This window comes from Dermacentor variabilis, chromosome 2 (genome assembly GCF_050947875.1).
Source record: "Dermacentor variabilis isolate Ectoservices chromosome 2, ASM5094787v1, whole genome shotgun sequence".
Taxonomy (NCBI): Eukaryota; Metazoa; Arthropoda; class Arachnida; order Ixodida; family Ixodidae; genus Dermacentor; species Dermacentor variabilis.
In genome coordinates, this window is record NC_134569.1 from 101,593,689 (window position 1) to 101,621,485 (window position 27,797).

At 43.6% G+C, this 27,797-nt stretch overlaps 1 protein-coding gene across 1 annotated transcript in view; it reads right to left on the bottom strand.

Moving 5' to 3' along the window:
- SCAP (SREBP cleavage activating protein) overlaps positions 1-27,797 on the bottom strand; it is a 90,884-nt gene that overhangs the window by 9,889 nt on the left and 53,198 nt on the right. Inside the window, exons 17-27 of the mRNA XM_075681505.1 lie at positions 26,618-26,757; positions 25,612-25,853; positions 20,424-20,539; positions 16,009-16,242; positions 15,291-15,540; positions 10,921-11,006; positions 10,238-10,323; positions 8,952-9,082; positions 6,000-6,080; positions 3,742-3,954; positions 939-1,001 (exon numbers count right to left, since the gene is read on the bottom strand). Coding sequence (XP_075537620.1) covers positions 939-1,001; positions 3,742-3,954; positions 6,000-6,080; positions 8,952-9,082; positions 10,238-10,323; positions 10,921-11,006; positions 15,291-15,540; positions 16,009-16,242; positions 20,424-20,539; positions 25,612-25,853; positions 26,618-26,757 — 1,642 coding nt within the window. The remainder of the gene's footprint in view (positions 1-938; positions 1,002-3,741; positions 3,955-5,999; positions 6,081-8,951; positions 9,083-10,237; positions 10,324-10,920; positions 11,007-15,290; positions 15,541-16,008; positions 16,243-20,423; positions 20,540-25,611; positions 25,854-26,617; positions 26,758-27,797) is intronic.

Sequence of the window (27,797 nt, forward strand, 5' to 3'; positions counted from 1 at the left end):
AACCCCAATAATTTAGAAATCTCTCCATTTGCATTGACAGATCATTCACACTGCCCTGCTGGTCCCGGAAAGTCCAATGTATTTGAACAGAGAAAAATTCCAGCTAATTCAAACTATAAAAACCACGCAACGGTTACTTTGAAAAAAATTTCTCACTCCCATGCACCGCTTTTGGTACAAAACCGAGTCAAAGCCAAAGGTTCGATGTGTCACTAGTTAGCGTTACGTGCCGTGAAAATAACGAGGAAGGACACACGGGGAGCCAAAAGCGAATCGGAGCAAGCAGACGTCCTCCTTTTCCATCTGGCTTAAAAGGTCCTCAGTCTCCAGCTCCCAAGTCCCCAGCTGCTTGCATGATCACGCTACTGCAAGCTCGCTTACATACCGCCCCCTCTCCCATCCCTCTCAGCGCATGCTTGATTGAATTGCTGTATGCTCATCTACATCCCCCTCCTAGTGCGTGATCAATCACAGTTCGTTTCACCCGGTGCACCACACAATTGGCTGATTGGGCACTATATATCTAAAGGGGCTCTCCTTAGTTTTAACTTCATTTTATTTGAATAAATTTCCAGTCCCCCTTGGAGTTAAGAGTTAACGAGATTCTACTGTAATTGTACTTTTTTTGTTAGTAGCCTTTAAAGAGCACCTAAGCAGATGATGCGTGTACCTGGTGGTGTTGCATGGCGAGCCTGAAATTTTTTAGCCACTTTGAGCACACTGCGGGTGCTGAGCCCCTCGAGGTGGCTCACGTCGGCACGCCTCTAGAGGAGCCTCCACTATATATATATATTATCTTAAAGGGGCTCTGAAACACTTTTTTAACACTGTAAGAAGAGTCTTTAGTGCTTCTTTAAGCAATATGAGTCAAGCTCACAGAATATATTTATGCCTGTAGTACAGCCCAGTTTCTGCAAGCACTGTATTTTTGCACTTACTTCTTTAGCTGTGATGACAATGGTCTCTGACAGCAGTGCCATTGTGTTGCACAGTGTGTTTGCCTGTGATAGAAGAAAAAAAAAGAAACTTATTAGTTCATGTGTAGTGCTATATACAATCACTGTAAGCTGCATCTCTGGTTTTCTTACAGTTACAAACTCATCAAGCAACACGTTAATGGCAAAGTTATTGCGCGACGGCCTCGAAGCTTATATGGAAACATGACATGACGAATGTTTTCCTGTTAGAATGGTACGCATTCAGGCTAGTTTATCCATAACTATGAGTGGGCGAACAGCAAAAAGGCAAGACACAGCAAGAAGCCACAAGACAGCGTGTTGTCATGTCGATCTTGCTATGTCCCATCTTTGCTTTGCTCGCCCACACGTAGCTTTACTGTTAAATTTTTTTTTTCTGCTTCCATATTTTTTCAAGGATCTGGGAAAAGGCCACCTTGAGCTAGCAGGCTGTTGTTCCAAAGACAAAATTGATTAATCTAATCACTGATGGGACAGTGGCATCATCTGGCGGAAGAAAAAGATGCCACCACACTGATACTATGGCTTCCAAGATGTGCAACTTGACGCTACAATCCTGAGGTCTTGTCAACATAAAAGCTAGGCATGAAAATGGGCCCAGCATAGTGGACCTTGTTTTGCGGGGGTGCAGTAAACAGCATTGAATGCTGCAGGAAGCGATGTGCGCATTGGCTATCGCCGCTGCCATACTGTCGCTATGCTGATGACAGATTCACCAGCTGACGGCGAATTCCAATGCCATAGATTAGAAGCAGCCTTGAAGTAACATTCAGATGAGGGTACGCGTTTGTTTTTTGAAACATTATCCTTTCAAATTTTTTATACAATGCCTCCCGTACACGAAATTCTCCAAAGTTCCCATTACTTTTTATCGTTTTAAGATGCTCACGGGTGACCCAAGGTTCTTTAGCCTCATTCATCATGCCACAATGAGCTTGAGCCTCTGAAGCGCAAATGTGGCAGGTGTGACGAGTGAGAACCGGTTTTGCATCAAGTAGTAGTAGCGCCCATGGCAGGACCAAATTCGGTTTTGGCTAACTAAAAGTGTGCCTAGTGTGTGCTTTGATGAGTTTCTGCGGCCATAGCATGAGACGTGCTCATGTTCGCTTGTGTGTGCGTGAGAAGCGACCGGCTCGATGACAACTAGGTGACAGAATTTAACTGAGGAGTGCTTTCGTCATCGGGGTCCCCTTCTTTTGAATGAAGTACTGGTCATTCCATTCAACATAGGTAGTCTTCAGATAAAAGCCTGGCACCTTCGTTAAGCCTTCGTTAAGGTTGCTGCTTGCGCCGACTGTCCGCCAGCATGTTGCAACACGAGCAGCATGGCACTTCTACCGTAACCAAGGCCATGAGGGCGTGGCAGCTGTAGTGTTTGATTGCTGAAATTACTTAGTAGTACAAGGGACACCCAAATTTATTGTTAGATAAGATTAGTGAGGAAGTGCCCTATGATGTTAAACATATTCCACACCCTTCATAAGTGTTTTGCAGGGTCCCTTTGTGATGTGAAATGTGCCTGTACTAAAAAGCCTACTAAATCACCTCACAAATCTTTTCCAACTAAAAGTTTCTGAATGCCCCTCGTATGGATGGAATCAAGCCTTTGTAGCATTCCTCTCTTTCTAGCCATCCACACTATGCAGATAGTTCAGTTCTTGTTCTGATGTGTAACTATGCTTACACACTTCCAAAGAAAAAAAAAACTTAATTCCAGGGTTTTACGTGTCAAAACCACAATATGATTATAAGGCAAGCCATAGTGGGGGATTCCAAATTTATTCTGACCAGCTGGGGTTCTTTAACATGTACCCAATGCATGGTACAAAGGCATTTTCGCATTTTGCCACCATCAAAATATGGCCACTGTGGCTGGGATTTGATCCTGCACCCTTGGGCTTAACAGTATAACGCCAAAGCCACTACACCACCATGGCGGGTGTTGTTCCACCCATCATTATGATTAGCTTAGGCATTGGGATGTGCTCCAAAATGGGTTCGCTGCACCACGTATCTTGGAGGCCACAGCATCAGCACAGTGACGTTTCCTGCCACTGGACGGCCCCACCACCTGTGCAAATACCAGACCAGACAAGCAAAGCCACAGCTGGACTCTCTCTAGTCTTTCTTGGTTTACCATGATGATACCATGTCCTTCCTAAACTAGCTCCGACAGTGGGCACTTACATATATTATTATTTACGAGATTTCACAATTTTGGTACTGCTGGATGCACTCCTTTGTTGCCAGATCTGAAGATATCAGCATGTCACAATAGGCACGAAAAATGGCGAGTCTTCGAGAAACTGAAAGAACGGGCAGGCAGTCTGTTGAACTTTCTGCTGCACGGACAAGAATATTATTGGGTTCAGGTGTTCATGACAGCATTGTCTAACAAATAGGCACACATATTAATCATGTTTAGAGAGTGTTGCAGGGCTCCTTTAATGAGCATTCTTTCAACATTGGTTCCATGCAAGTGTATTACTAGAGCTATAAAAGTAGAAACTTGAGGACTACACAGACAAACACTCTTTTCCTTTTTCATGCAATGTTGTTTCCTTTTCTTGAATGTCCTAGCTTGATTGTGTAAATGTTATTTCTCCAAATGGGGTCAGTTGAAAGAGACGTTTTGTCTGTACATGTCCTCCACTGTCTTAAGAAATCCTCAGTTTCAAACGGTTTCGGCACTAAAAAAAAAAAAAAGAAAAGGAAAAAAAAAAACTCCCGGGTTTCTCGGCTGATCAAAGACAGTGTATCTCACCTGGTAGAGGGTATGTAGCAGGTGTCCCTGGCTCTTGTCCCAGATGCGGAGGCGCGAGTCCACTCCCAGGCTGAGCAGGTAGAGACCAGTGGTGCGCAATGACAGGACGGCCCCTCGGTGTGCTGTCAGGCTGTAGGCACACGTGCCAGTCATCAGGTCCCACACGCACACCAGGCCATCTTGACAGCCACTCACTGCTGTTGAAGCACCCGGCTGCATACGAAACAATGCGAGAAATTCCGTGCAACATGAAGCAACCTGCTATTCTACAAATTCAAACAGAAGTTTACAGGAAGATGGAGGTTTGAAGCAATAAACACTGATTGAACAAGGAAGGACTTAACGTTTCTACAATGAGACTAGCTTAGTTTCTTACAGACACTAAAGACAAACACTCCATCAGTTCAGGCAGATAAAGCATTCTTTTAAAACGAAATAATTGTTAATTTTGTGGTAATAAGTTCATTGTTATAAGAAAGAATCAAGGTAAAAGTTCAATTTCTTAAAATTTTGTGCCAGAACCCTAGAACGAGTACATCAGTATGATGTTATGATTTCAAAGTATTTTCTTGTAATTGGACCGTCATGGGTTGGTAAAAGTTCTGGGAACTGTCCGAGTTCAGTCGTCTTTATTACAATGTACATAGTAGCCCATCTATATCGCTAAAACGTTAACTAGGATCGAGCAGGTGCCGTAAAAACCGGTGACATTATGGCGAGCTGGTGAGGCAACTTCAAGGTGGTGCCACCACCCACCCTCTGATTCTGCATCTTTTCTGTCTTACCAAGGCTATTCTTCTGGCAGGACTGGCCTTTTTTATATTGTAGAATAGTGATTTAATAATAAGGACAAGATTATTCTTCTATTTAGGGTCCCTTTAATGTTCCGATAGATTGACTTGACACAGCTGTGCTCTGCACTCTGATGAATATTACAGCAGAGCGCTGTAGGTTTGTTTTTCACCACTCAAGTTTTATTTTATTGTTATTATTTTTACTCACACATAATCCAGTCCTATTTGAAGCTATAGCCAAAGCGGAACGCATGTACAGAAAAAGATAATGAATTGTTGCACTTGTACACACATGAAATCAACGTGCAGTACTGTACAGAATAACACAGGTACGAGGCACCTGAAAAAATGAGCACCTAAATGTGGGTCTAAAAGCTGGTCCAGTGGCATGGTATGCATCCTGGCACCTAGCATATAGCCACTATTCAAGTACAGTACATGAGCATTTTAGCTTGCCACTTCCACTGAAATAAGGCCACCAGGGCAACAAATCAACTCGGCGACCTCGTGCTAGGCACTAGGATGCCTCTCCTTGTCGACGACTATGGCAGATAAGGGCAGCACAAGACTGCACCTTTACCACTTCAGCTCATTTGGACTAGCATATTTACTCTACAAAGCTAACAGATTCAGTTCCGTTGCAGTGCACAAAGCAGTCACGTGTTGCACTCAAGCGAGTCCGCCCAAAGTTTCACCAACACTGCAGCGATTGTGCTTCAAAGGTTGGCTGCATTCAAAGTGCTATGTTGTAGTGGAAAATTTTTCTTGCTCCCACAGGCCATGAACACATTCATTTCAAGCTCTATCTTTCATTGCATAGTGTGCATTGAATTTCCAGATTCACGTTATACATGTAATGCTCTTTGGCAGTATAAGTACACCAATAACAATTAAGCAAGGCAGGCAAAGCAGGCCATCACAGATTCAACAACAGGCACCTGCACTGATTATCACACAGGGGCTTGCTTATGTTATTCAGTACTGCCCAAATGTTGCAAAAAAAGTAAAAGAAAATCATGATCACTCTCCATCTGTGTCACAGCTGAAAATCAGCAAGGCACACAGCAATCATGCTAAAAACCTCATGTTTACTGCTCAAATGCCAATTACAAACTTGGTTGCATGTTATAATGCCTGTTTCAACAAATCTAGAGCCAGATATGTGCAGTCAACATCTAGACAAAATAAAAACATGGAAAAAAGAAGTTTTTATAAACTCTGCTTGCACGCATATTTTGGCAAAAAATGAATTGACAAGCTAGGGTTATCATCGATAGGAAAAGTGTCAAAGCATTGCTGGTCTCCACATCTTACTCATGCACTGATGCATGTACTATTGGATGGCTATTAATTTTGTGACAAGTAGCATTGCAAACATTTAAGAAATGACCTGCTGTATTTCAGTTCATCTGGCGATGTGGAAGCACAAAAGAAAGACCGAACTTTGCATGACGAAAACTTCACCTTTTCGACGTGGATGGCCGAAATGCCTCCAGAATGACCATGGAGTGTGTACACACACATGGCTGTGTCACAGCGAAACACCTGCGCGAAACATGCACAAAAAGCAGACCCATAAATACAGACAAATCAACATTGTCAATGCTATCAATATATGTGAAGGCAAAAATAAAATGAACGTCTTTAGAGACGACATTTAATTTCAATTTGCATGCATACCAAAAGCCAGAACATTCGCTAGAATGTTTTCTGTAGACCAGATTCTGTTACTCTCACACACGACTTCAGAGCTAGCGATCTTGACCCGAGTTGCCACCTGTCAGCACAGCCCGCACTGGACTGCCAATTTGGTGAGGTAGCTAACGACAAAGCCATGGCGAGAATGCAATAAGAATGGGCTGCAGCCGTTCTTTGCTTCTTCCTGTCAGTTCCCACAGTCTCCGGGAAAAAGTGGCTACCCCCAAGAAGTGCTAGAAATTTTGGTCTATAGGCTGTTTCACATAATTAAGGCCAACGATTTAAAAAAATATAAAAAATTGGCAGATCCCACGCTTAAGTGGGAATCTATGTTAAAGGGACACTAAAGGTTACTATTAAGTGAACGTGGACTGTTGAAATACCATCCCAGAAACCTCGAAACGCTTGTTTCGAGCCAAGGAGAGACTTATTTTAAGAGAAAATGCGTTCTGAAGCATCCGCGTACCTCTAGCGCAGTTCAAATCGCCCGCCCTCCGATTGAGGAGTACTGACATCATGGTCCCATAGTGACGTTGCGCCATCGGTGAGTAGAACGGCGTCCGCAGACGGCGCTACGGCTTTTCTGCGCAAAACGCAAACGCGCGGCCAGAAACAGAGCCAAGACAGAGCCGACAGCAGAGCGAAAGCGGGAGTATGGTGGCTAGCGGAAGGAGAAACGCGCGACCATAAGCTGGTACTTTATTCTATGACGCAAACTTCGACGCTCGTCACAATGGACCCTGACAACGACAGATTGGCTCGCGATGCTGGGCTCAACTTCAGCGATTTGAGCACTGACGAACGCGACCTGCTGCTGAGGGCTGGCGCGGCCGTCGTCGTCGTACTACGACGGCGGCCTCGACACCGGCTCTCCGGAGCGGGAAAGCAACGAGGGCTTCCCACGACATCACAAGGACGTGACATTCTCACTGCTTGTTCAAAATGAAAGTTTCGCGAGCCAGCAGAAACCGCACAGCACGAGGCGATAACGAAACTACTGAAACTCCAAAGCGTGCGCGGCGCAGAGTCGAGCGCGCAGAGTCGAGCGAAAACGAAACCTTTCGATCACCCATACTATACTCAAGGGTAACGTCAAAATTTTATTTTTTCTTAGAATCGAATAGACGTAGACAAGTAGCACTTTCTTCCGTCTTATAATCAAATGAAATGATATTTTAATACGAGTAGTTGAGTATTAGTAACACAAATTATGAGGAGTGCTTTCGTCATCGGGCTAGTACCGGAATGTCGCTGGGGGGTCTCAAATCGTGTCATGCATTTACCTCAATTTCTCGGTTACTAAAGCTCTGTTCGCGATTAGATTGACGCCTTAGACGTTCTTGAACATTGCTCTACCACTTTAACTTGACTTTCTGGTAACTTTTAGTGTCCCTTTAAGTGAAGTTTTCGTGATGTTTATTTACATGAACGGTAAAGCAAATGTTATGCAAAAGTAATGCTAATGACTGGAATGCTCACAGAAAATGATGTAGATGGAGGGTTAATTTATGCAAATAAATGGTAATGTCGCAAAGGTAATGCAATGTTTAATCAAACGTAATGTGGCCAGGCAAATGTAACATAATGATGCACATGGTTAAATGCAGATGTGGCCTCTACTTAAGGGTGACAAAAATGCACTTTAAGTGAACCCACCCACTACAGAGATGGCTTCTGTTGGCAACTCCTTGTGTATGTCTCTGTTGCCAACTTCTTAACTTCGTGCCTCTGATAATGGGCAGTGGGTAATGACAGCAATGGAATAGCAATGCTATAAATGTGGTATGATCCTGATGGAACCACAACAGCCTGAAAAACTCAGCATGAGACTATGAAGTGACCATAGCTGCATGACAATGACGGCATGCTGATGACTACATGATTACAATGGTGTCACGACTGCATAAGAAGAAGGAATGATGATGAAGGAGTGACGAGACAATGGAATGACGATCTTTGAATGACAACAACAGAGTGAGTGATGATAATAAATTGATGATGATGGAATGATGATGCCGCAACCATGACGGGAGTGATGAGGCTAGAGTGACGACAACATTGGTGGTGGCGGAACAATGTTAATGTAACCACAATGGCCTGAGGACCACGGCATGACTACGACTACGAATGACATCGACGCCGTGTCGACTGCATGATTACAAGGGGACGACTGCACGACGATGCGAAGACACCAAAACGAAAATGGCATGGCGATGACAAAGGGACGAAGACGGCATGTAATGAACGAAAGCTGACAAAGAAATGATGACAGAGTCACGACGACAGACTATATGCAGTGTCTGGTCTGCATTATACTCGGACAACGAATGAATGACGGTGACGTGAGACAAAAGTTTGTTTGTGTAGGAGATCACGTTGACACTTGCATAATCATCTGCTGGCCCTGGCTGAATTGCTCTGCGCTATATCCATACTGGTCTGCACTAAACCCGGGACGGCAACTGTGGAAGACTGCAGACAGCTGGCAACAGCCAGCACCCAACACTTCGCCAGTGGCATATAACCAGTGGCGCACATTCTATAATTGGCACGACAGCGGCAGCCAGCACCCAAAAAGTGGGGAGAAAAGCCAAAGAGAGCTTTGCTCTAACAGATACTGGAAGTAAAAATTCCATCCTCGAAGAGTTAAAAACAACGTATACACACACCACTAGGCATGCTGTGTAAAGATAAAAGAGATGCTCGAAAACTGCCCACCTTAAGCAGGCGATCCAGGCTGCCGGTGACTATCTGTCCCCCTTCAACGCAGACAACTGAAATGGGCTGAGTGTGGGCACGCACGCTGTTCACCCACACCAGCTTTGCTTGCACATCTCCACTCTCCCAAACTGCAAAGAAAACAAGTGTGTTCACTGACATAGAAGTCTATGAGTTGTACTTAGAGAGTCATGATGCAGAATTCTGAAACTAAGTTGCTCCCATGATCTAATTTCCTCATTTGTGCTGACAACACTCCCTATGTGTACAATTAACCATCTGCATAAAACACTACATTTGTTTAGTTTTCTGGAATTGTTTCTGGAACCAGCTTTCTGGAACCTGTGCTGACAGAGAAGAGCCTCTAAAGAAATGTGACATCTTGCATGCTTTTGTGACAAGCGAAGAGAGAGATTGCCCAGATGCTTACACATAAATGCCCTCAATTCCAAAAGATGGTGCCAATTTTCACTCATCTGTTGTAATGGTGTTAGAAGAAATGCCAGCTACGAACACCAGACCAAATTTTAACACTTTCCCGCTTCTTCTAAATGTTGAAAAAGTAACATGGAGAGTATAGCAATAGAAAGTCCTATTTATTTTATTCAATGCATAGAATGCTGCTCAATAAATGTACAATAAATTGAATATGTGCAAGTCTGCGCAACTTGGCAGTCTGTAAACAAGCAATGGTGAACTTTTACCTAGGGGTCGGCAGCGCAACCCGAACGAAAGACAAAAGGAAGTCTACGATACGAGCGCTTGTTTGAAAAATGAATCACTTGTTTGAAAAAATAAACCATATGTTAGTCTGCGCTCGTATCTTGCACTTCGTTTTGTCTTTCGTCCGGATTGCACTGCCCACCCCTAGGAATATGTTCAGTCACCAACTCGTCCAGTTTGCTGTGTTAATTAAGCAAAAGTGAATATAGTCGCCACAGTTGTTGGCTGTGTTACGACAGGTACTTTGAACAGCATTCAAACCATTTACATCAGCTCTTTTTCTGTAGCAGGCAAGCAATAATAAACATAGAAACCCCACAAATTTGACGAAATTGAATATCAAATTCTTTAAATGGATATACGTTGATTTAACGCTGTACAATTGAAACAGTATGTGAAATTTCTAATACCACACTGGCATGTCTGGTGTTTGCCTGACTAGTGATGCACATGAGTCAATTCAAACAACCCATAACTACCAACTTCAGTAAGGCATGCTTCAAAACTGCAATTGAATTGGTGTGTCACTTTTTACGAGACAGTTCAAATAAAACAATTCTTACCCCCTCCCACATCAGATGATCGGCGGTCACAATGCATTTCAAGGTGCCAGCACTCCAGAATGCCACTTATTCTTGACGTAATTATTCTGCAAATGTAAACCACAATTTGCTTAGTCAGAACCAAGGAATGGAGCACATAAGGTTAACAAACACATTTCCTACAGAAACAAACTTCTTTTTATGACGACGCATTCCAGTGGTTTCCAGACTAGGTTTCATGAAAGCTTTGTAACTGCCAACAGCTTTCTGGGTTTCATGAGGCCTATCAAATTCAACCTATAAATCTGAAACCTCACCTACCAAATGTGAATGCAAATTTCGGAGCATAATACTTCTGACTTAGAGTGGAGTGGTCCTATTCACGCTATTGCCAACGAAAAATTTAAATAGACAATTCCACATTATGGCCATACTAAGCTACATATAAACATGCAAAACTTCAGATGTCCTAAGCAAAAAGTAAAGACAAAAAGTTGTCTTGTGTGCTGAGCCAGTGCCCTCACAAAAATTACCTATTTCATACTGGCTAATAAGCAACAATAGTGGCACCTTCTCATGGAAAAATTTAAGGAATAGGTTAGTGACCAAGCTGTTGTCATCTTTAGGCAACATTCTCGTGTGAAACTTCGCCTTACAAATTATAAGCACAAATGAAAGATATAAAAAAGTAAAAGCCATCTTGCCTGTGACCAGAGACTGTAACCGCAGTTACTCCATCAGTGTTGTCTGTGTACACGCCACAGAGGCGACCTGTGGGCATGTGCCAGAGCTATTGAAAAGAAAAAGAGAAAACAAAATAAGCCTACATGATGTGAAAGCACAGAAACCGAAACTATAGCCTTTAGCAAGGCTTGAGTGCCCTTTGAAGTGCTCTTGTGTGGCACTAACTTATCATGCCCCTAGTCAGGTGTTCTTGTGCACAGCACGAAAAATCGGGTGCTGCGCAAAATGAGAAAAACACCACCGCTCGCACGCGAGATCGTCAACGGAAGTGCGCCGTGCAACAAAAATGAAAAAAAAAGGAAGGTGAGGCTTGTGACGCATGCGTCACATGATCTCTGGCTCTGGTATGGGACAACGCAGGAAAGGAATTTCATTTGCGGAGGCTGCACTGGGGCAAGTGGAAAGTGTCTATGTTGGCAGTGAAGCTCACCTCTTGAAATCATGGGTTCACCACACTCCAAATATTTCTATCTCCACTATTAATGAACCAATTCAAAACATTCTTGCAGTAGAATGCTACCTAGAGGGCACACAACAACTTCCATCATATAACCAAAATTTTCAATGTAGCCTGATGAAACCTGTCGCCATTTGAATTGACATTTTTTACTTCAAGAACTCCTTTAGAATACCAAGAGGGCCACTACCTGCCACATCAACAAGCAATATTAGAAACAAAGTTTTTTAAACATGAGTCATCTATCTAGACAAGGAAAGCTTCACCAGCATGGCAAACTGCGCTAGTTACTGCACCGACACTTTCTTAGCCAGCAAAACCTAGATGAACACAGATGAAAGGATGCAGAGCCAAAAAAAAAAAAAGAAAAACCCATGAACGCGGAGGGTTGGAGGAGATATGGAAGAATGTATCAAGAGTGAATGTGCTACTTGGGTTAATGGAATGTGAACACCGCAGCAAGCGTTGACTCGAAGGATACTTGTCACAAGTATTGACCAAAACATTGTGTAAATGGCTGACTAATTTTAACTATTTGAAGGTTTTTGCGATACATGTATGACGCCACTGATCTATCACACATTGTTTTCGACGTACATGCACGGCACCAATGTTACGCTTGATATTTTCTGGGTATTCAGCACCACTGACTGTTTAGAGGTACTGCCATCTCTATGGAGTTGCCCGAAGACATTTGAAATTGTGTTTCCGCTCACAGGGGTGCACGACTCGACTCGTTTACCTCCAAACAGCTGCTTACATAGCCATATGCACATTGTCTGCTACCTCCAAGGCGTGCATGGAGGTGATGCTACGTTTTTTACAGCCACAGCTATTCCGTTTCCAGTATTTAAGATGTAGACCTGCACTGCTGAAGTTCAGAGATGCTAAGTTTTCTTTTTCTTTGTCTTCGGTTGCAGTTCTCCTTTCAGTAGTAGTTCGCATATTCCCATACACTTGGGACGCACAGTCATGAGTTTGGCAGTGTCATGCACGGTGCCTCTTCATGCGGCAATGCTCAAACGTTTCTTATTCTGATGAAACATGCTTTTGGGAGAACAAATTGATAGCCATAAATTTACCTATACATTCTTTCAGGGGCATGCGAATATGCAAAATTTTCTAAATTTTCAAATATTCACACAACCCCGAAAAATCTAATATTATATTCTTAATAGTCATATTTGATTCGAAAACTAGGTATCTGACACAAATCGAACATATTGTTGCCTGTACAGAAGCAAACATGGTTCTTAGCGTTTATTTCTACCTAATCTAAGAAAGTGTGCCTGATTTTGCTGAATTTTGTGATAATTTCATGCTGCTGGCGAAATTTCACCTGTAAAACATGCTTAGCCACTGAATGTTTAAGTCTTGCAGGAAAGCCAGCCTCTCAGCAGCAAGGGGCACGAATTTGCAATAAACAAAGGTGCACTCTTTTGCAAGTTCCACCCCCGACTCTGAGCTTATTGCTTCACAGCAAATGCGATGAGTGACAGAGAGTCAAATGCCTCTGAGCTTATGGAGAATAGATGCGGTATAATAAGGTACAGGAGGGCAAGAACAGACAACTAATGAAAATTACTCAATTTTCCAAAGCTAGCACGAGCCAAATCAACAATCATTTAGTATAACAGCTTACCAATGACAATGTAATTTCAATGTTCCAACATTATGTTAAAACAAACAAACTAGGTAATAAATGCATGTGCATATCATTATTCAATATTCAATTTGTATTCGAAACCCCTAATTTTTTCAATCTCTTACTGTATACCCTATTTGTGTGTAAACTGTTGGCATAAGTAAAGCGTTTCTGAGACAAAATATTGCTTGTTACACTTGCAATAAATTTTTGCTGTATTCATGAATTTTCAATCATTTCCTAGTACTGGAAACTACAATAAAAGAACTAACTACATAGGCACGATTTTTGTGAAAAAATTCAAACCTCGAAGGGTTAAGATGCTTTGGCCAAAACATTACACTTGTGAACCTGAGCCACAGCAACAACTTTTATTAATGGTTTAGTGCATTATTTGTTGCAAACATGACCCACCCTTGCACATAGTTACACTCCCAAATTGCAGACTTCTGGGAAGAAAAACAAAGAACAAGTGGCATAACAATTGCTGGCCCTACAATACTACAAAGATTATTGCTTGTATTTTCAGTCATCACCCCTGTCACTGCTGCTGTCTGTTGCAGTGTGGCACAACTTTACATCAATGCGGTACACTCTTATACATGTACACCAATTTTGCATCACGGCAAAGCAAAAGTTTGTTGCCATGAAATTACACCTAAAGGTAAAATTCACTTTCATTTTGTACTTAGTACCCCTCCTGAATTTTGCTGTGCAAATAATATGTGTGAAAATATCACTACAGTTGAACCTGTTTATAATGAAATCTATAGTTCCACCAAAAGTGGCTGCTGTATCAGTCGTTCCTCTTATGTACAATCGTGCTTCAATACATGCAAAAATGACAACACTGAAGGTGGCGTCGGCAGTTACGAAAATGTTATTTTCGAACTTTGGTTTGAAAATAACGTTTTCAGTGTTTTAATTTTTGATCCCAGCATTTTCCCACATCTAGCTGCAAGTTTCCATTAAAAACGTAATCTACAGAGTGAAACGCAGCATCATAGCCCTTTCGGTATGACATCCGACCTGTTCCTATCACCTGGCATTTTGAAACTACAAGCATAGCTGCCGGCATTTTTTTTTTTTTTCATGAGCTTGTGGTAAATTTTACTATATCAACAGGACATGAGTGGATTCTGCATACGATAGCGAAGCGTTTTAGTTGGCTGGAAGTGAAAACTGCTGCGGCATGCCACCACTTTGCAAAAGACTTGCTATTGCAGCTGCAGCATATCAGCCACACGTGCACTGAGAGCAGTGAAGTTACGATTTCTATGTCACTTCAGCAGAAAAGGTACGAAGTTCCAAAGGTAGAATGCCGTCGCAAACCTTCATCAACAACTACATAAACAAAGCATCAACAAGTAGCGATCTCCCAATAACAGTGCGGTAACCACAGACTCCTTGCAACTTTATGTGGCAGCAGTGCGTCGTGCTGCATTCACGACGACTCAGGCTGCATGAATATCGACAGCAGCAATAACACAGCTACACATGAGCAGCTGTTTGTCCATATAAGCATAGTGCTTGCACATGATGCTGCACAAGGAACTGCGTGAAAACGAGAGTACTGTCATCGTAGCCTCTGAGATTGCACGTGGTGCCATACAGAGAACTGTGAAGAGTGTGCCGCTGCCACGTCCTCTGAAATAGCATCAGCGCACACGCCAGTGCTATTTCGGAGGTCGCCGTAGCCGCACTGCCTCGTGCTGAAGCAAGCTGGAGACATGCCTTGAAAGCGCAGTTACAATAGCATGCTTGAAAGCAACTGACTTTCCTCACGGCTTCAAAAATTCACGCATGGAACTCGCTCATCTCAGTGGTCATAGTATATTTATTGCAGTTGGACTGGAGTGGGATGTGCACTGGCGTGCGCCGAGTTTGGCTGTGCTTCCGTGCTTGGGAACTTCGCGAGCGCCCTCTATTTACCGTGACTACGTTCGACATAATCGTTGTAACAGTACGGCACTTTTAAAGACCGTCGTTATATCTAGACGCAATTTCACTAAGCAGGGTCGAAAGATTGTAAATGCAGTAAAATGTGGTTATTGTAACCAATAATTCGTTATATCTGGGATCGTAATAAGGTTTTTACTTTACTTTGCAACCAGCGCAATCATAGGTTTGAATCCACGCTTCGGGATACCAGCTATGTCAAATAATAATGCGAACTCGACCGAAATGTTTGAAACTAGCAAAGGGGCATGCATGACCAATGCTCTGACCTCAATGCGGCCATTCTGGCACCCGACGACAAGCCAGTGGCTGTAGCAGCCCATGCACCAGATGGGCTGGAACTCCACATTGGCTGCTGCTGTGTAGTTGGACCCAATGCCTGGCACATCACCACCAGCTGCCGTCGCCAGAGATGGTTCTCCACCGGCACCCAGCGACTCCTTTACCTGTTGCATGGCTAACTCCCGGTCCTCAGCTTCTCGGGGTGATGAAGGCATTTGCAAGTATGGTGTAACAAACCTGCAACCACAGGCACAGTGAAAGGAATTTATTGTCAGCTACTAATTCTTATGTATGACATCCACGCTGTAGCAGCCCTGCACACTGAACCAACAATAAGTGATAGCTACATAACATGAATGTGCACCTCAACAACTTTTGTTGGTTAAGCGAGACAGAACTAACGGTAACACACTATTCAGAGACAGTGTTGGCCCTTTGTTGCTCTATATAAGATCACTCTAAGGGTTACAGTGCAGCTATCTATTTCTTTACTGTTAGTACTGCAGAATTGCAGTTTAGTGATTATCGCACACTTGAGTTGAATCAGCAGCTATTAATACAGTCCCAGAAGACGATGGGAGCCAGTTCGGTGTGCAAACAATCTCATATTTCAGGTGGATTTTGCACCAAGCCAGGAACGTTGCAAAAATAAAGACGGTGTACTTGGCAGTACGTGCAGCACAAGAATGCCCTGCCATCACTTGCCTCGAAAAGTCGTATCCCTTGCTGCGAATGTCCTCGGGTGCAACACCAGGGGAGAGGCCAGCTGGGCTGCTCTGTCCCACAAAAAATTCGGGTGGATGGTCCCTGCCAATCTGGCTGCTGAGGCCGAAATCGCAGGAATCTGTAGGTGACGAACCGTAAGTAGAATCTGAAGAGAAGCTGCCACTAGCACGCAGCAGCGTATAGTTCTCTTGTTTTGGTCTTCTCAGTCTGCTTCTGCAAAGCACAGAGAATGAAGAGCACATAAGAACATCTAAATGAAATGTTAACTTTTCCTTATAGCATAGTCACCTATAAGTTCTTGTTGCCAGACAGAAAAAAAGACATATGCAGCTTACAGAAAAGGTTTCTGAACCTTGCTAGTAATGTTCAATAGGTGAGTGCAACAGCACTAAGAAATTATTAAAAGCTTGCAGCGACTACTAGGTGTGATGGCACGCAAATGCCAAAAGAGTGCCACTATATCCTCCCTACAGCATGCAACACTTCTTCACCTATGCGGACATAAAGGGGCCCTGAAAACACTTGTCTAATTACAGACTGGTATCAGCATTACAGTAAAACCTCGTTAATTTGGATTTCACAGGACCAATAAAAATGTGCAAATTAGCTGAATGTCGAATTATAGAGGGTATCAAGAAAACAATAAACAAATGCCTACTAGTACGTTGACAGCCTTTTATTTACTGAATGAATGAGCAAATCCCATTACTATTTTACGCAAAAGCAGTGTGGAAGTTCCAATTCTCCTCGTCTTGTGACTGATTGGCTCCCACAGCGGCGAAGGTCTCGCAACTTTCTTCGCAGCACGGCCCCGGCTGGCTTTGAAATCCTTTGGCATTAGGCCTCGCTCCCTCGAAAGTTCCCTAGCTTCCACTTGGAGCACTTCTGTTGTCACTGGAAGGGCAGCTGTTCTCTGCGTCCGAACAAAGTTGGCCAAAACTGTCTCCACTTCGTAGTGACGGCCTTTCTTTGGTCCGCTAAATGCCATCCTCGTTGCGGCGCATGCAAAAAGCTGCTGTCGTTGTCCCCTCCAACGACGGACTTTTTCTCGTCGACACCGAAGTCCCACTGGCTTGAAGGTTTGACGATGCCTCTGTGGCTATCACAACTTTTCACTTGAAAGTGGCACTGTAGTGGCATCTTCTGCTTGGTGCCATCGCGATAGCAACCTCGCTTGTGTATGGTTGGCTACTGGCATGGCTAGTAGCGGCTGCAATACTGACTTTTCTAGATGGCGCTAGCTATGCACCATATTTAGCAGTTTCAATGAAAAACTGGTGCGTTTTTTAAAATCCTTGAATCTAAGCCAACCCTAGAGTTTGGAATATGATTATTTGAAAAAAACTATCTGCCTAGATTCGAATAAATACGGTATCTATGTATGTTTGTATATTTGTATCTAACCGTTCTCCCGCCTACCTGTGTCACTGGGTATTCAGTGGTGGAGTAGGGTAGAACTATGGGCAGCTGAACTGAGGTAACCTGGTTCAAAACCACCCATCAGACCAACTTGGGTATGTGGCAAGGTGTACATACGTGCTGCTCTTCAACGAACCTCTTTCACAGTAATATGGGTCACAGCAGACGAGGGACTGGATAGGTACTGCTGCTCGAAGAAACTCTTTGAGGCCGACTTGGAGTACTGGGTCTGTGCACACTGCATATGCTAGTCTCCAATGAACTTCTTTGATGCCATCCTGGGTTACTGTGTATATGCCAGTAGGTGTGTGCCGCTCTTCAATAAACAAACTGACAACTTGGGTAACTAGGTATGTGCCACTGGGAATTTGCCTTCCTACAATGACAAACAAAGATCCCTTAAATTTATCCAATGTTCAGCAGAATTGAACCCATGTCACAAGGGTTCCTCCTCAAGGAAAGCAACCTGACACGTTAGCAGACTGCAACACAAATGCACTGGGTATGCGCCGCTTTTCAATATACGCCTTTCATGCGAACGCTTTAGCGGGCTGTGCCATGAATATATGAACTGGGTATATGCTGCTCTTCAATTAATCTCTCGCCAACTTGGGTCACTGAGTATGTGCCACTGAGTGTGTGGCATGCGAGCCAACAATTCTCAGTGTTCGCACGCACCAGAACGCCACATTGCTTGTCTCAGAGTGTCTCGGCAGTGCCGCTAGCAGTGCCAATAGATGAATCAGCATGTCCAGAAAGAAGTGTGAGAGGAGCCTGGTTGCTGCATGACGCATTTCTCAACCTTCGTATGCATCAGCGTGATACATTTTAGAGGCCACATGCAGGCTTCGCAGCAGTGGTGCTAGATGGCGCCGAGTGTTCTCAGGGAAGCTCGAAAGAAGAGTCCCGCTGCAATACACGCCTCATACATAACTGGTTTCAACCATGGCAATACATCGTGTCATTACATTAATGCAACACCAATGCATTACCGTCGACAGTCATCGTGGGATGGGTTCTGTCTCAATTTTCTTGTGTCATTTTCAGATAACAGACATATACAGTAGTACCTCGTGCATACATTTAGGAAAAAAATGGACAAAAAACATCCAGACTCGGTAAAATGCACAATCTGAAGTCCCTAAAAAAATCTGGCAGAATCCACCGTGGTTGACATCTATGTAATACGAAACATTGCACAAATTGCTGCAGCACAAGACAGTAATTTGTGCCAATTTGGTGGAGCCTGAGCAGCCTGACATGCGTTTTGGCTTCAGCAAGCTCACATTAGCGATGCTCAAATTCAGCCTATGTGAGCAGCTTCTTCGGGCAGAGCATTTTGGTGGGAAATTTTGACATGCCCTCTCAGAAAGGATTGCTGTGACAAGACACTCTAACACACTTTGAGCGAGTATAGAGTCCGAGCGGCCCGCAACAGACACGTTTTGTCATTATAGGACGGTAATGGGAAATAAAAAGATGCAGCTTCGCCCAAAAGGCGAAGCATTGGTTGCGATATCAAATTAGCAGACAGCCATACGAAGTAAGGATGTACTTGAGCGTTGTTTTGTCAATAAACAAATAAACAAACAAACATTTATCAGCCGTACCAACTTGTAAGCATTCACTTGCTAACTTAAATTAATAAGCATGGTGTCAGCTTGCACTGCAAACATGAACGCATCACACTCAATGACTTCAGACACTCACTGTCAAAACATTGGTGTGAGGAAACGTTGAAGTGAAGTGACATTTGTGCTGTCTACCGCTTCAATGCAAAGCGAGTGCCAAGGACACACGGTACGCACAGAGCTACAAGCCGCCACCGTACCTAGACTCTGCCCCCAACACAGATCGCTTTCAAGATACGGATGCACGACCATGCACAGCTGCCACATGCGCAGTTGCAGCCAGAGAGAACGCCCCCCTCGACCAGGCGTCTCAAAACGTTGGGTGCCTCGTGAGCGCGAGAGAAGATGATGTGTTTCCTCTTCACATTCGTCCCTTTCACGCGGGCGTGATTGAGCTGTGATTGTCGGCTCCCCTCACATGCTCTCACTCACACATACAGCGTACAACACGCGGCAATGGTGTTATCGCCCTTGGACTTTATACAGAACCTCACAGAGACGCTGACACCCATACCACTGCCGACGGCAGAAATGTGCTTGGAGTGTCCACATAATTACTATCGCAAAAAAATGATACCATGATGCCGCCAGAGCGAAACACGACGCTCACTTTGTGCCACCTGCAACAGGTAACAGCGGCACCAAAATGAGAAACAGTGTGTGTGGCGGCATTTTCACGTAACTTGTATACTGCGGGGGAGCTGCCATTGCGGGCTACTGCTGCTCTTGAGCACGAGTGCCTCGTGCCTTTTCTTGTTCCCATGGGATCTACGGGCCTGAGAATGTATCATACTGTTACGTTGCAGAAGTCACATATAAACATGTATTTACAATATTTACAAGATATACAACGATTCATAAACAAGATGGCTGTCAAGCCCGAGTCCATATGCTGTAGAACCTCGTATCAACGAGGTTCTACAGCATATTGTATAACTGGAATAATTGTATAACTGAGGATGTTCTCACGATCACGAAATCAGACAACAGCTGTTGCTGGGTCCAGCTGCTTGCGATGACACTGCATGATGACATTGCGAAGGAAAGAGCAAGCAATGTTTCACTGGTTTTGCACGAGATTATAAATTCCCTGCCACATGCAGTGCAATTATAGTTTGGCTCACACGTTCACTGGTGCCTCATTTACAGATCAGCAACAATTTCTTACTATGTTTAAGTGTTTCAGGGCCCCATAAGAAAGCCATGCAACTCTTTTCCGTAGCTACACAGCTGTGCTCCGATGATGAACAGCAATTTGGGTTATGATCTGACAACTCGTGACATTGCTCAAATATCCCTCGAACAAGTTAGCACAACAGAAGAGGACAAGTTTCACCAACCCACCTTCTTCTATTGAGGATGTTGATGCACTCTCCTGTATTGGAGTCCCAAATCCTGACGTCACCACCAAGGTCAGAGCTGACTATCGTGTTGTCCTCGGTAATCATGTATTCGATTTCCTGAAAAACGTGGCCTTCACATTTGAATTTGAACCTGTGAACTTACCAGGGCAACTGAGAGACATTGAGCACATGCTGGTGGGTGAGTTGGTTATACATGATTACAACGAAGGCATAAAACAACAGACGAAGGAAGGTGATATGGGACAACCACGTAGGAGCACTAACAACTGAGCATTTTATTTCTTGGCACAGGAATAAATAGCTCCTGCCAAGGATCAAAACAAGAAGAAACAGTGTTGTCATCTGCATCGCATAACGAAAACACGATACAGAACAGCTTCTAAGTGCCGCTGGCAAGATACACCAGTTCCTTTGTCAATAGAGAAACTAAGGCTTCACTGATACAATCATTACCCCGCTTCTTGATCTCAAGCGCTTGCAATATCTCCCTTGTCAGTTGATCATCAGCACTGTTCAAAACACAGGTTCTGTTAAAATCTGGTATGCCCTTGTGAGCCTTACAATGAGCACTAATGTGACCGGAAAGCTGGTTTTCCATCTTATATCGATGCTCATACAATCTGTCATTCAGACAGCTGCCCGTTTGGCTTACATATGATGAACCACATGACAAGGGAACCGAATAAACTACTTTTTTTACACATCCGACATGCTTCTACCCATGTTTTTTTGCACACATCTGTTTATTTTCCCGATGTCCTGCGTTCACCTTGGCACACATCAAACCAAGATGTTTCGTAGTGGAAAATAAAACCCGAACACCAGCTCGTTTGTTTACTTTTTTCAGATTGTGAGATATGCTGTGAACATATGGGATGATAGCACACCTAGTTCCAGAAGTGCCTTCCTTCGTCCATTGTTTTATTTGGCTCCTTCATTGTAATCATGGATGACATTACCTAAATATGCAATCAGCTCCTCAGTAACAATTACTCCACCATATAAGTTAAGACCCCATCACCAAGATGCTCTTTCGTTTTTCATCCAGCAAAACGTGAACTGCAAGTTTATGAGCCAGAAGTTCATCAGTGCATTCTTGTTGCTCTTAAGCATGCTTTTCTTCCTGTTTTTTACAACAGCTAGTGAGGAATGATGAGGCTGAACCTATATGTCTCTTCGAAGGCCAAACTCTTAGATTTCATATAGTACCACAGTAAAACCTTGATATAACGAACCTCGATTTAACAAAATTCATGATGTAAACAAACTATTTTCATTTCCCAGTCTTAGTTGCATTGAAAACCATGTAATTATTTTTTATGATTTAACGAAGTAACTTTGTGGAACAGTTTCGATTTAACAACGTTTTTGGCCATTTCAATCATGCACTTGGAGCCTGTATGGCTTGTAAATCTAGCAAAAAAACTTATGTCAGCCAAGGCAAAAGTTATTTCAAGTGTCCTTCTGCATGAAAAGTTTGAGCGGCAAAACCGCTGTTAAAGCGCGCGCGCCAGGATGCGGTCGACAGGGAACACCGCTGCGCCATTTGTCGCATTGTTAAATGACTCAGAGAAACACAAGAGCCGACGATTCCTTCTGCGCAAAAGTAATGGGGAGAAAGTGAGCGCGCGGTAATGTGATGAAGCCCACGCCGGGGGGGAGGCGCTGAGAGGGGCAGGAAAGCACGCCTATCCGCCTACCACTCCTCATGCACATCTATGCGCCGTATCGATCATGGGGCTAATCTCTTCGGCAAGCTGAAACGGATGGTGCCTTCACGTGCATTTTGTTGTTCCCACGTGTCTAGTGTTGGTAATTGCATAATCTCAAGTTTCCGAGACATGGTACGAAGCGCGCAGATGCGTTGTGACTGCAATTTCATGGTCATCGAGTGAGATCTGTTAATGTTTGCCTGAGCATGCATGACACCGATAAAACTATGAATGTTGCTTTGTGCAGTGTCTTTGCAGTCGCCATCAATGCTCCACCATTCTGGTGAAACTGACTTTTCTTTATTTTTTTGTTTATTGTTGCTGTTCAGGACCAATACCCGTACTTTTTTCACTCTTGTTTTTAACTTGTGGATGGTGGCTGCGGGCACTAAGCACAGTCATCTATGGCACCCAAGATTTACGGCACTGCGTGATGCAACACACACAAATCTCGGACGTCGTGAGCCATGTTTATCCATTGCTCTCGATGCAATCTGTACCGCGTGCACTGGCGCTCATAACCGTGCTATCATGGTCCATCCTTCTTGTGATTTGTTCATAAGTGCTCACGAACAAGATATTATCCAGCCGGAATGTTCTGAGAATTTGTGAAGTCCTTTTTAATGCTGAAACTTTAAAACCTCGAATGAACGAAATTCATTATTTAATTTTCGCTGCAAGTACAACTTCGTTATATCGAGGTACTACTGTATGCAGCTTTTCCAGAATACTAACAAGCACTTCCTTTCTAAAAGAAAAATACACTAATAATGACATGCACATTATAAACAAGCATAAAACCAAAATTGGACTATCAAGAACAAGTTATTATTCACATTACAAAATGGTGGCACACTGCTTTTCATGTGCTGCAGCATTCGTTCCACAGGGATACAGGGATTACTGTATTTACTTGCACAATGAATGCACTTTTTTTCTCAATGGTATTGCGTGAAGTTGGGGTCCGTTCATACCGGGGGTAAAATTTTGAATTTTTTTTTTTTTTTTTTTCTGCAGCCACCTCTAAAAAGTAGGAGGCACACACAGTATGATTCAGCTGCCGTTCTGACGTGTCAGATGCTGCATCACATGCCGAATGGTACTGGTTACCTACTTTTGTCACACGCCAGGCGTATGATCCCGCGCAGCAACATGTAAAAACGCATCATGTCTGGCTACCGCTTCGGTGCATTGGACGCTGAATCGTACCGTGTGTCTCCTACTTGACTTTAGCAGGTTCGGGTTCAATCATTATGCAACAAAAAGAACCTCACTTTTGATTGGAAAAGTGGGTGTATGTGTCCATTGCGTGAGTGCGTTCATTATGCGAGTAAACACGGTAACGCCTCGTACGTTCCACATGTGCTGCAACTTGTGTATTTTTACCTACATGACTGAGTCCATATATTACCGTCCTGTCTGCATTTGTACCATGTCAGCTTCACGTCAACAAAGCTCTAACGCAAACTCAATGAATCAACAAGGAAACATGGGAAGCTTTTACACCAGTTTTAAATTAGTGGAATATCCTCTCCTCCCAGTCAAAGTCATATACAGTTAAACCTCTATATAACGAAGTCGGTAGAATTGGCAGTTTGCCTCGTTATAATATTGAAATTTGATCCTTTATGTAAATAAGTACAGTCACCGATGGACTTTTCTTACACGGAAAGGACCACAAGATTTTCCAAATTATCGGGCAGTTGGAAAAAGCAAACTTGAATGAAAAAAAAATCACCGTTTTGTCAAATTAGAGAGCTGGCAATAAAAAATAGGGTTTCATGTCATGTCGATATCTTCCCATCACTGGTAAGCAGTGAAGCCAGCCACGCTTTCATAATCCACTCTGCCCTCGCGGCTGGATAGTGTGATCCACAGTGAGACGACGCTATTATCAAAAGCAGCTGAACGGGGCATAAATGGCTTTGCCTACCTCTTACTTCAATGCGTCCCCGAAACTTGCGATTACGCAACCTCCAGCACTAAACACGTGGGAAGACGGCACACGATGCCATACCGCTTCAGCTCACCCTGTCTTCGCACACGTGGCAGATTACTTCTAAAATAGGGCATGCAGGCTGCGTATGCACTCAGCCACAATGATAGCCATGCCCAGCCACGGCCATGCCGGAAAAGTAGATGAACACCAATCTGCCCCCTACCTCTCCCCACCCCTCCCCTTTCACGCATGCTTGATCAAATTATCGCGAGTTTGCTCCCCTCCTCCTCTTTCCCCTTATTTGCACAGGCAGATGGCACTCATCAAGTCAGCATCCTTCTCGTCTCTGCCTCGCAAGCTTTCACTCGCATTTAAAACAACATAACAGCGCACAGGGTGCAATATGACCTTAACACACTCAAACTTTATACGAAATATGATGCTGCTCCCCATTCGTGGTCACTCTCAGTTATGCGGCACGTGATTTGAAAGCTGTGTTTGCAAGCAGCCACATGTTTTTCAACTGTTAAACCATCTGCATCCACAGAAGTTTCCATTTATTTTCTCAGTATTCGTTCATGGCAGCAGTAAAATTTTGATATATTGAAGCTGTGTATGAACACACTTCTTTATATTGAGGTTCAAAATACACATGGTGTTGCATGAACAAGAAGTTATAAAAAGTCAAATACTTCGTTTTATCAAGAATTTCATTATATTGAAGTTCATTATACAGTAAAACCTCTTTAAATCGTACCCTCCTAAATAGTAGTTTTGTTTTAAAGGTAGTAAAAGTCAAATCCCCGACTCAGTGGCCATTGAACATAATGCGTTTTGTATCCGCATAAACCGTACCAGCTTATTGCGTACGTGTCGGTTAACACTACGTGTTAACCGACACGTATCTGACTTCTGCAGCGCCATCGCGTGCGTGCACAGAGAATACGTAACGCGAACGAGGAATCTGCCATGCAAGTGTTTGCCGAGAAGACGGGGCTGGCAGAAAAGCTGGCATGCAGCTTAAGTTTGAGGCCACTGTCGTCGCTGCTAAGCTGCCGCAGCATCAAACAATAAAACTTTTGTCGCACGAAGTGAATAAATACTGCATTGTTGTTTTACCCTTTCATCCGACTCTCTCTGAGTTCCGTGTTTCATTTTTGACAGGTAAGCGAGCAATCTCGTGCTATTTCGGTTAAACAGTACTACGGTTTAGTAGGTACGTACTTTTTCCGAGCTCTGGCCAACTGCGGTTTAACGGGGTTTCACTATATCAAGGTTTAACTGTAGTATAAATAAGCACAGAAATGATGGCACACAGTGCTTAATATGGCTCAAGATAAGAATGCCCTACAAGTACAAGGGAGAAACATGCTTACAAAGTGTGCATTTGCATTCTTCCATTGCCTTTGTTGCAATTTTTTTAGGAAGCATATTGAACAAGCTTGACCATGCAGGTTTCTCTTGCTTGGGACAGCTTTCAAGCTTTGGTGTATCATGCAATGACAGCATAATGTTACCTGGCTGTGTCCTTGCAGTTCGATGGGGTAGGTATCCATGACGAGAAAGGTGTCAGGGTCTCGGGACTGGTACAAGTTGGACCAACTGGACCTCCATTCAGCATAGTTGCGTGAGCACATGCACCGGTAAAGGGTCACAAACAGGTACACGATGAAGAGAACAGTTGGAATGGACAGAGCCAGCACCAGTGTAGCCTCAGCACTGCTTGCCGGATGCATCAGACCATTGACCGCATTTTCTGCTGGCAACAAATGGGGGGAGGAGGAAGGGAGTAGGTGAACAGCATTACTGCAACATCATACCAAATACTGCAACGTCAATACCAGCATCAATATGACTGAAATGTATGTTGATAGTGTAACTTTAATGACGGCTGCTTAGGTTAAAGTAGACGGCCTCAGTTGACTAATGTGTGGCAGTGCATAATGTGACTTGGTGTGTGTTCATAAGTGTAGGACTTACCTATACTAACACTTTAACGAGCACTGACATTGGAGCCTCATTTTACAATATTTTTAATATCATAACAAATCATGATATGAAATCTAGATCTTATTCAAGGTTGTCCTCCTTAAGCTTAATATTCTAAGTTTTTAAACACAGAACAGAGACAATTCGTGCCCTCAAGGGCAAACACAAGAAATGTGACCCGACTGCAAAAAAAAAAAAAAAAAATGATGTAGTTCCTGCAAGCCATGCTCCGATGACATCTAGCCACACTATGAACACAATCAGTCTAATGAAGCGATATGCTGTGGCTCACAAGCATAGGATGTGCTATAAATAAGGTCACAGACTATGGTTAGTGCATATACAACTTGCTGCAAAGACTGCACAGGTAAAAATTAAAGCATCTTCTGCTGATGGATCAATCTTTCACTATCGTGAGTCCTTAGAATTCTTTACAGTTTAACAAAGTTGCTAACTTCAAGAAGTCTCAGTGCTAGTTTACATTGCCAGATTCAGGTTTGACACAGCAATTACGATCATGATAGAAATTCCAACCTTGCTCTGCGTCGATGTTAGGGATGATGCGCCAATTAGTATGGAAGACAGTCTTGTGATCGTCCACATGTCGCAATTCAACAGCCTTGCTGGCCGGTACCGGCACGGACAGAAAGATGGGTGGCAGGATGCTTATGTACCTGGACAGAAGACATTCAGCATAAAGGTCAGATGCATCATTCACAGAAATGTTGAGCAACCGTCAAAGCATAAAAAAATTCACATAAAATGCAACTTCACACAGTAATGTGAAACGGGTTTCAGCTACATATCTACTTGCAACAGTGCTAAAAAAAATTATGGGATTTAACGTACCGAAATAATGCAGAGGCTATGATGAGGGATGACAAAATGAGGGGGTCCGTGGATTACAGTCAACGTCCGATTTTTCGGACTCCATAGGAGCCGTGAAACGTCCGAAAAATCGGGCAGTCAGAAAAAAAATTAATGCATGCGTTTTACTGCCCGCAAGGGCTCAAATCACCACAGGCACGTCCGTAACATCTCTGAGGGCCTGCCAGTACACTTACTAGGCGTATAGGTGCTTGTACTGTGATAGGAGATGGCAGGCGCAAGCGTGTATAATCAAGGAATACATACCGTTCCCGTGACAATTACCCGTTCACACTCTTGGCATGCTTCACTGTGTAACACTGCTGTGTTTTGGCGAAGCGGACTTTTGGGAACCAGCTTATGCAACGTGTCGTGCCTTCCGAATGGCCGCATCTATGGAACCCGTACTTTTACAATACAACGCCATACTACAACACCACAGACTGAGCAGACAATACCCACCTCCACACAAGACCCTCTCACGTGAAGACGTCGTAACATGGCAATAATTACAAACCAATACATAGCCCCATTTAAGCAGACTACACGCAATAAACCCTGCACTATACTCATACAAATGTCCCCTTTGTAATGACTACGCCTCCCTATATCACACCACATTGGCCCCAACGTGAAGGCAGCCCCGCAAATACCCAACTCCACGCCTGAGCAGTGGGGTGGTGGCCTGCAAATTGTGGGCACACTGTTAGTCGCACCATCTGGTCCAGAAATGACACTGCATTTGCCATCAAGTTGTATTTTTCTGTTTGCAGGTGCTATTTTGCCCAATTGCAAAGCTTCTGTTTTTAAAGTCTGATGTCATTGCCTACCTCTGCCCATCGCTTCT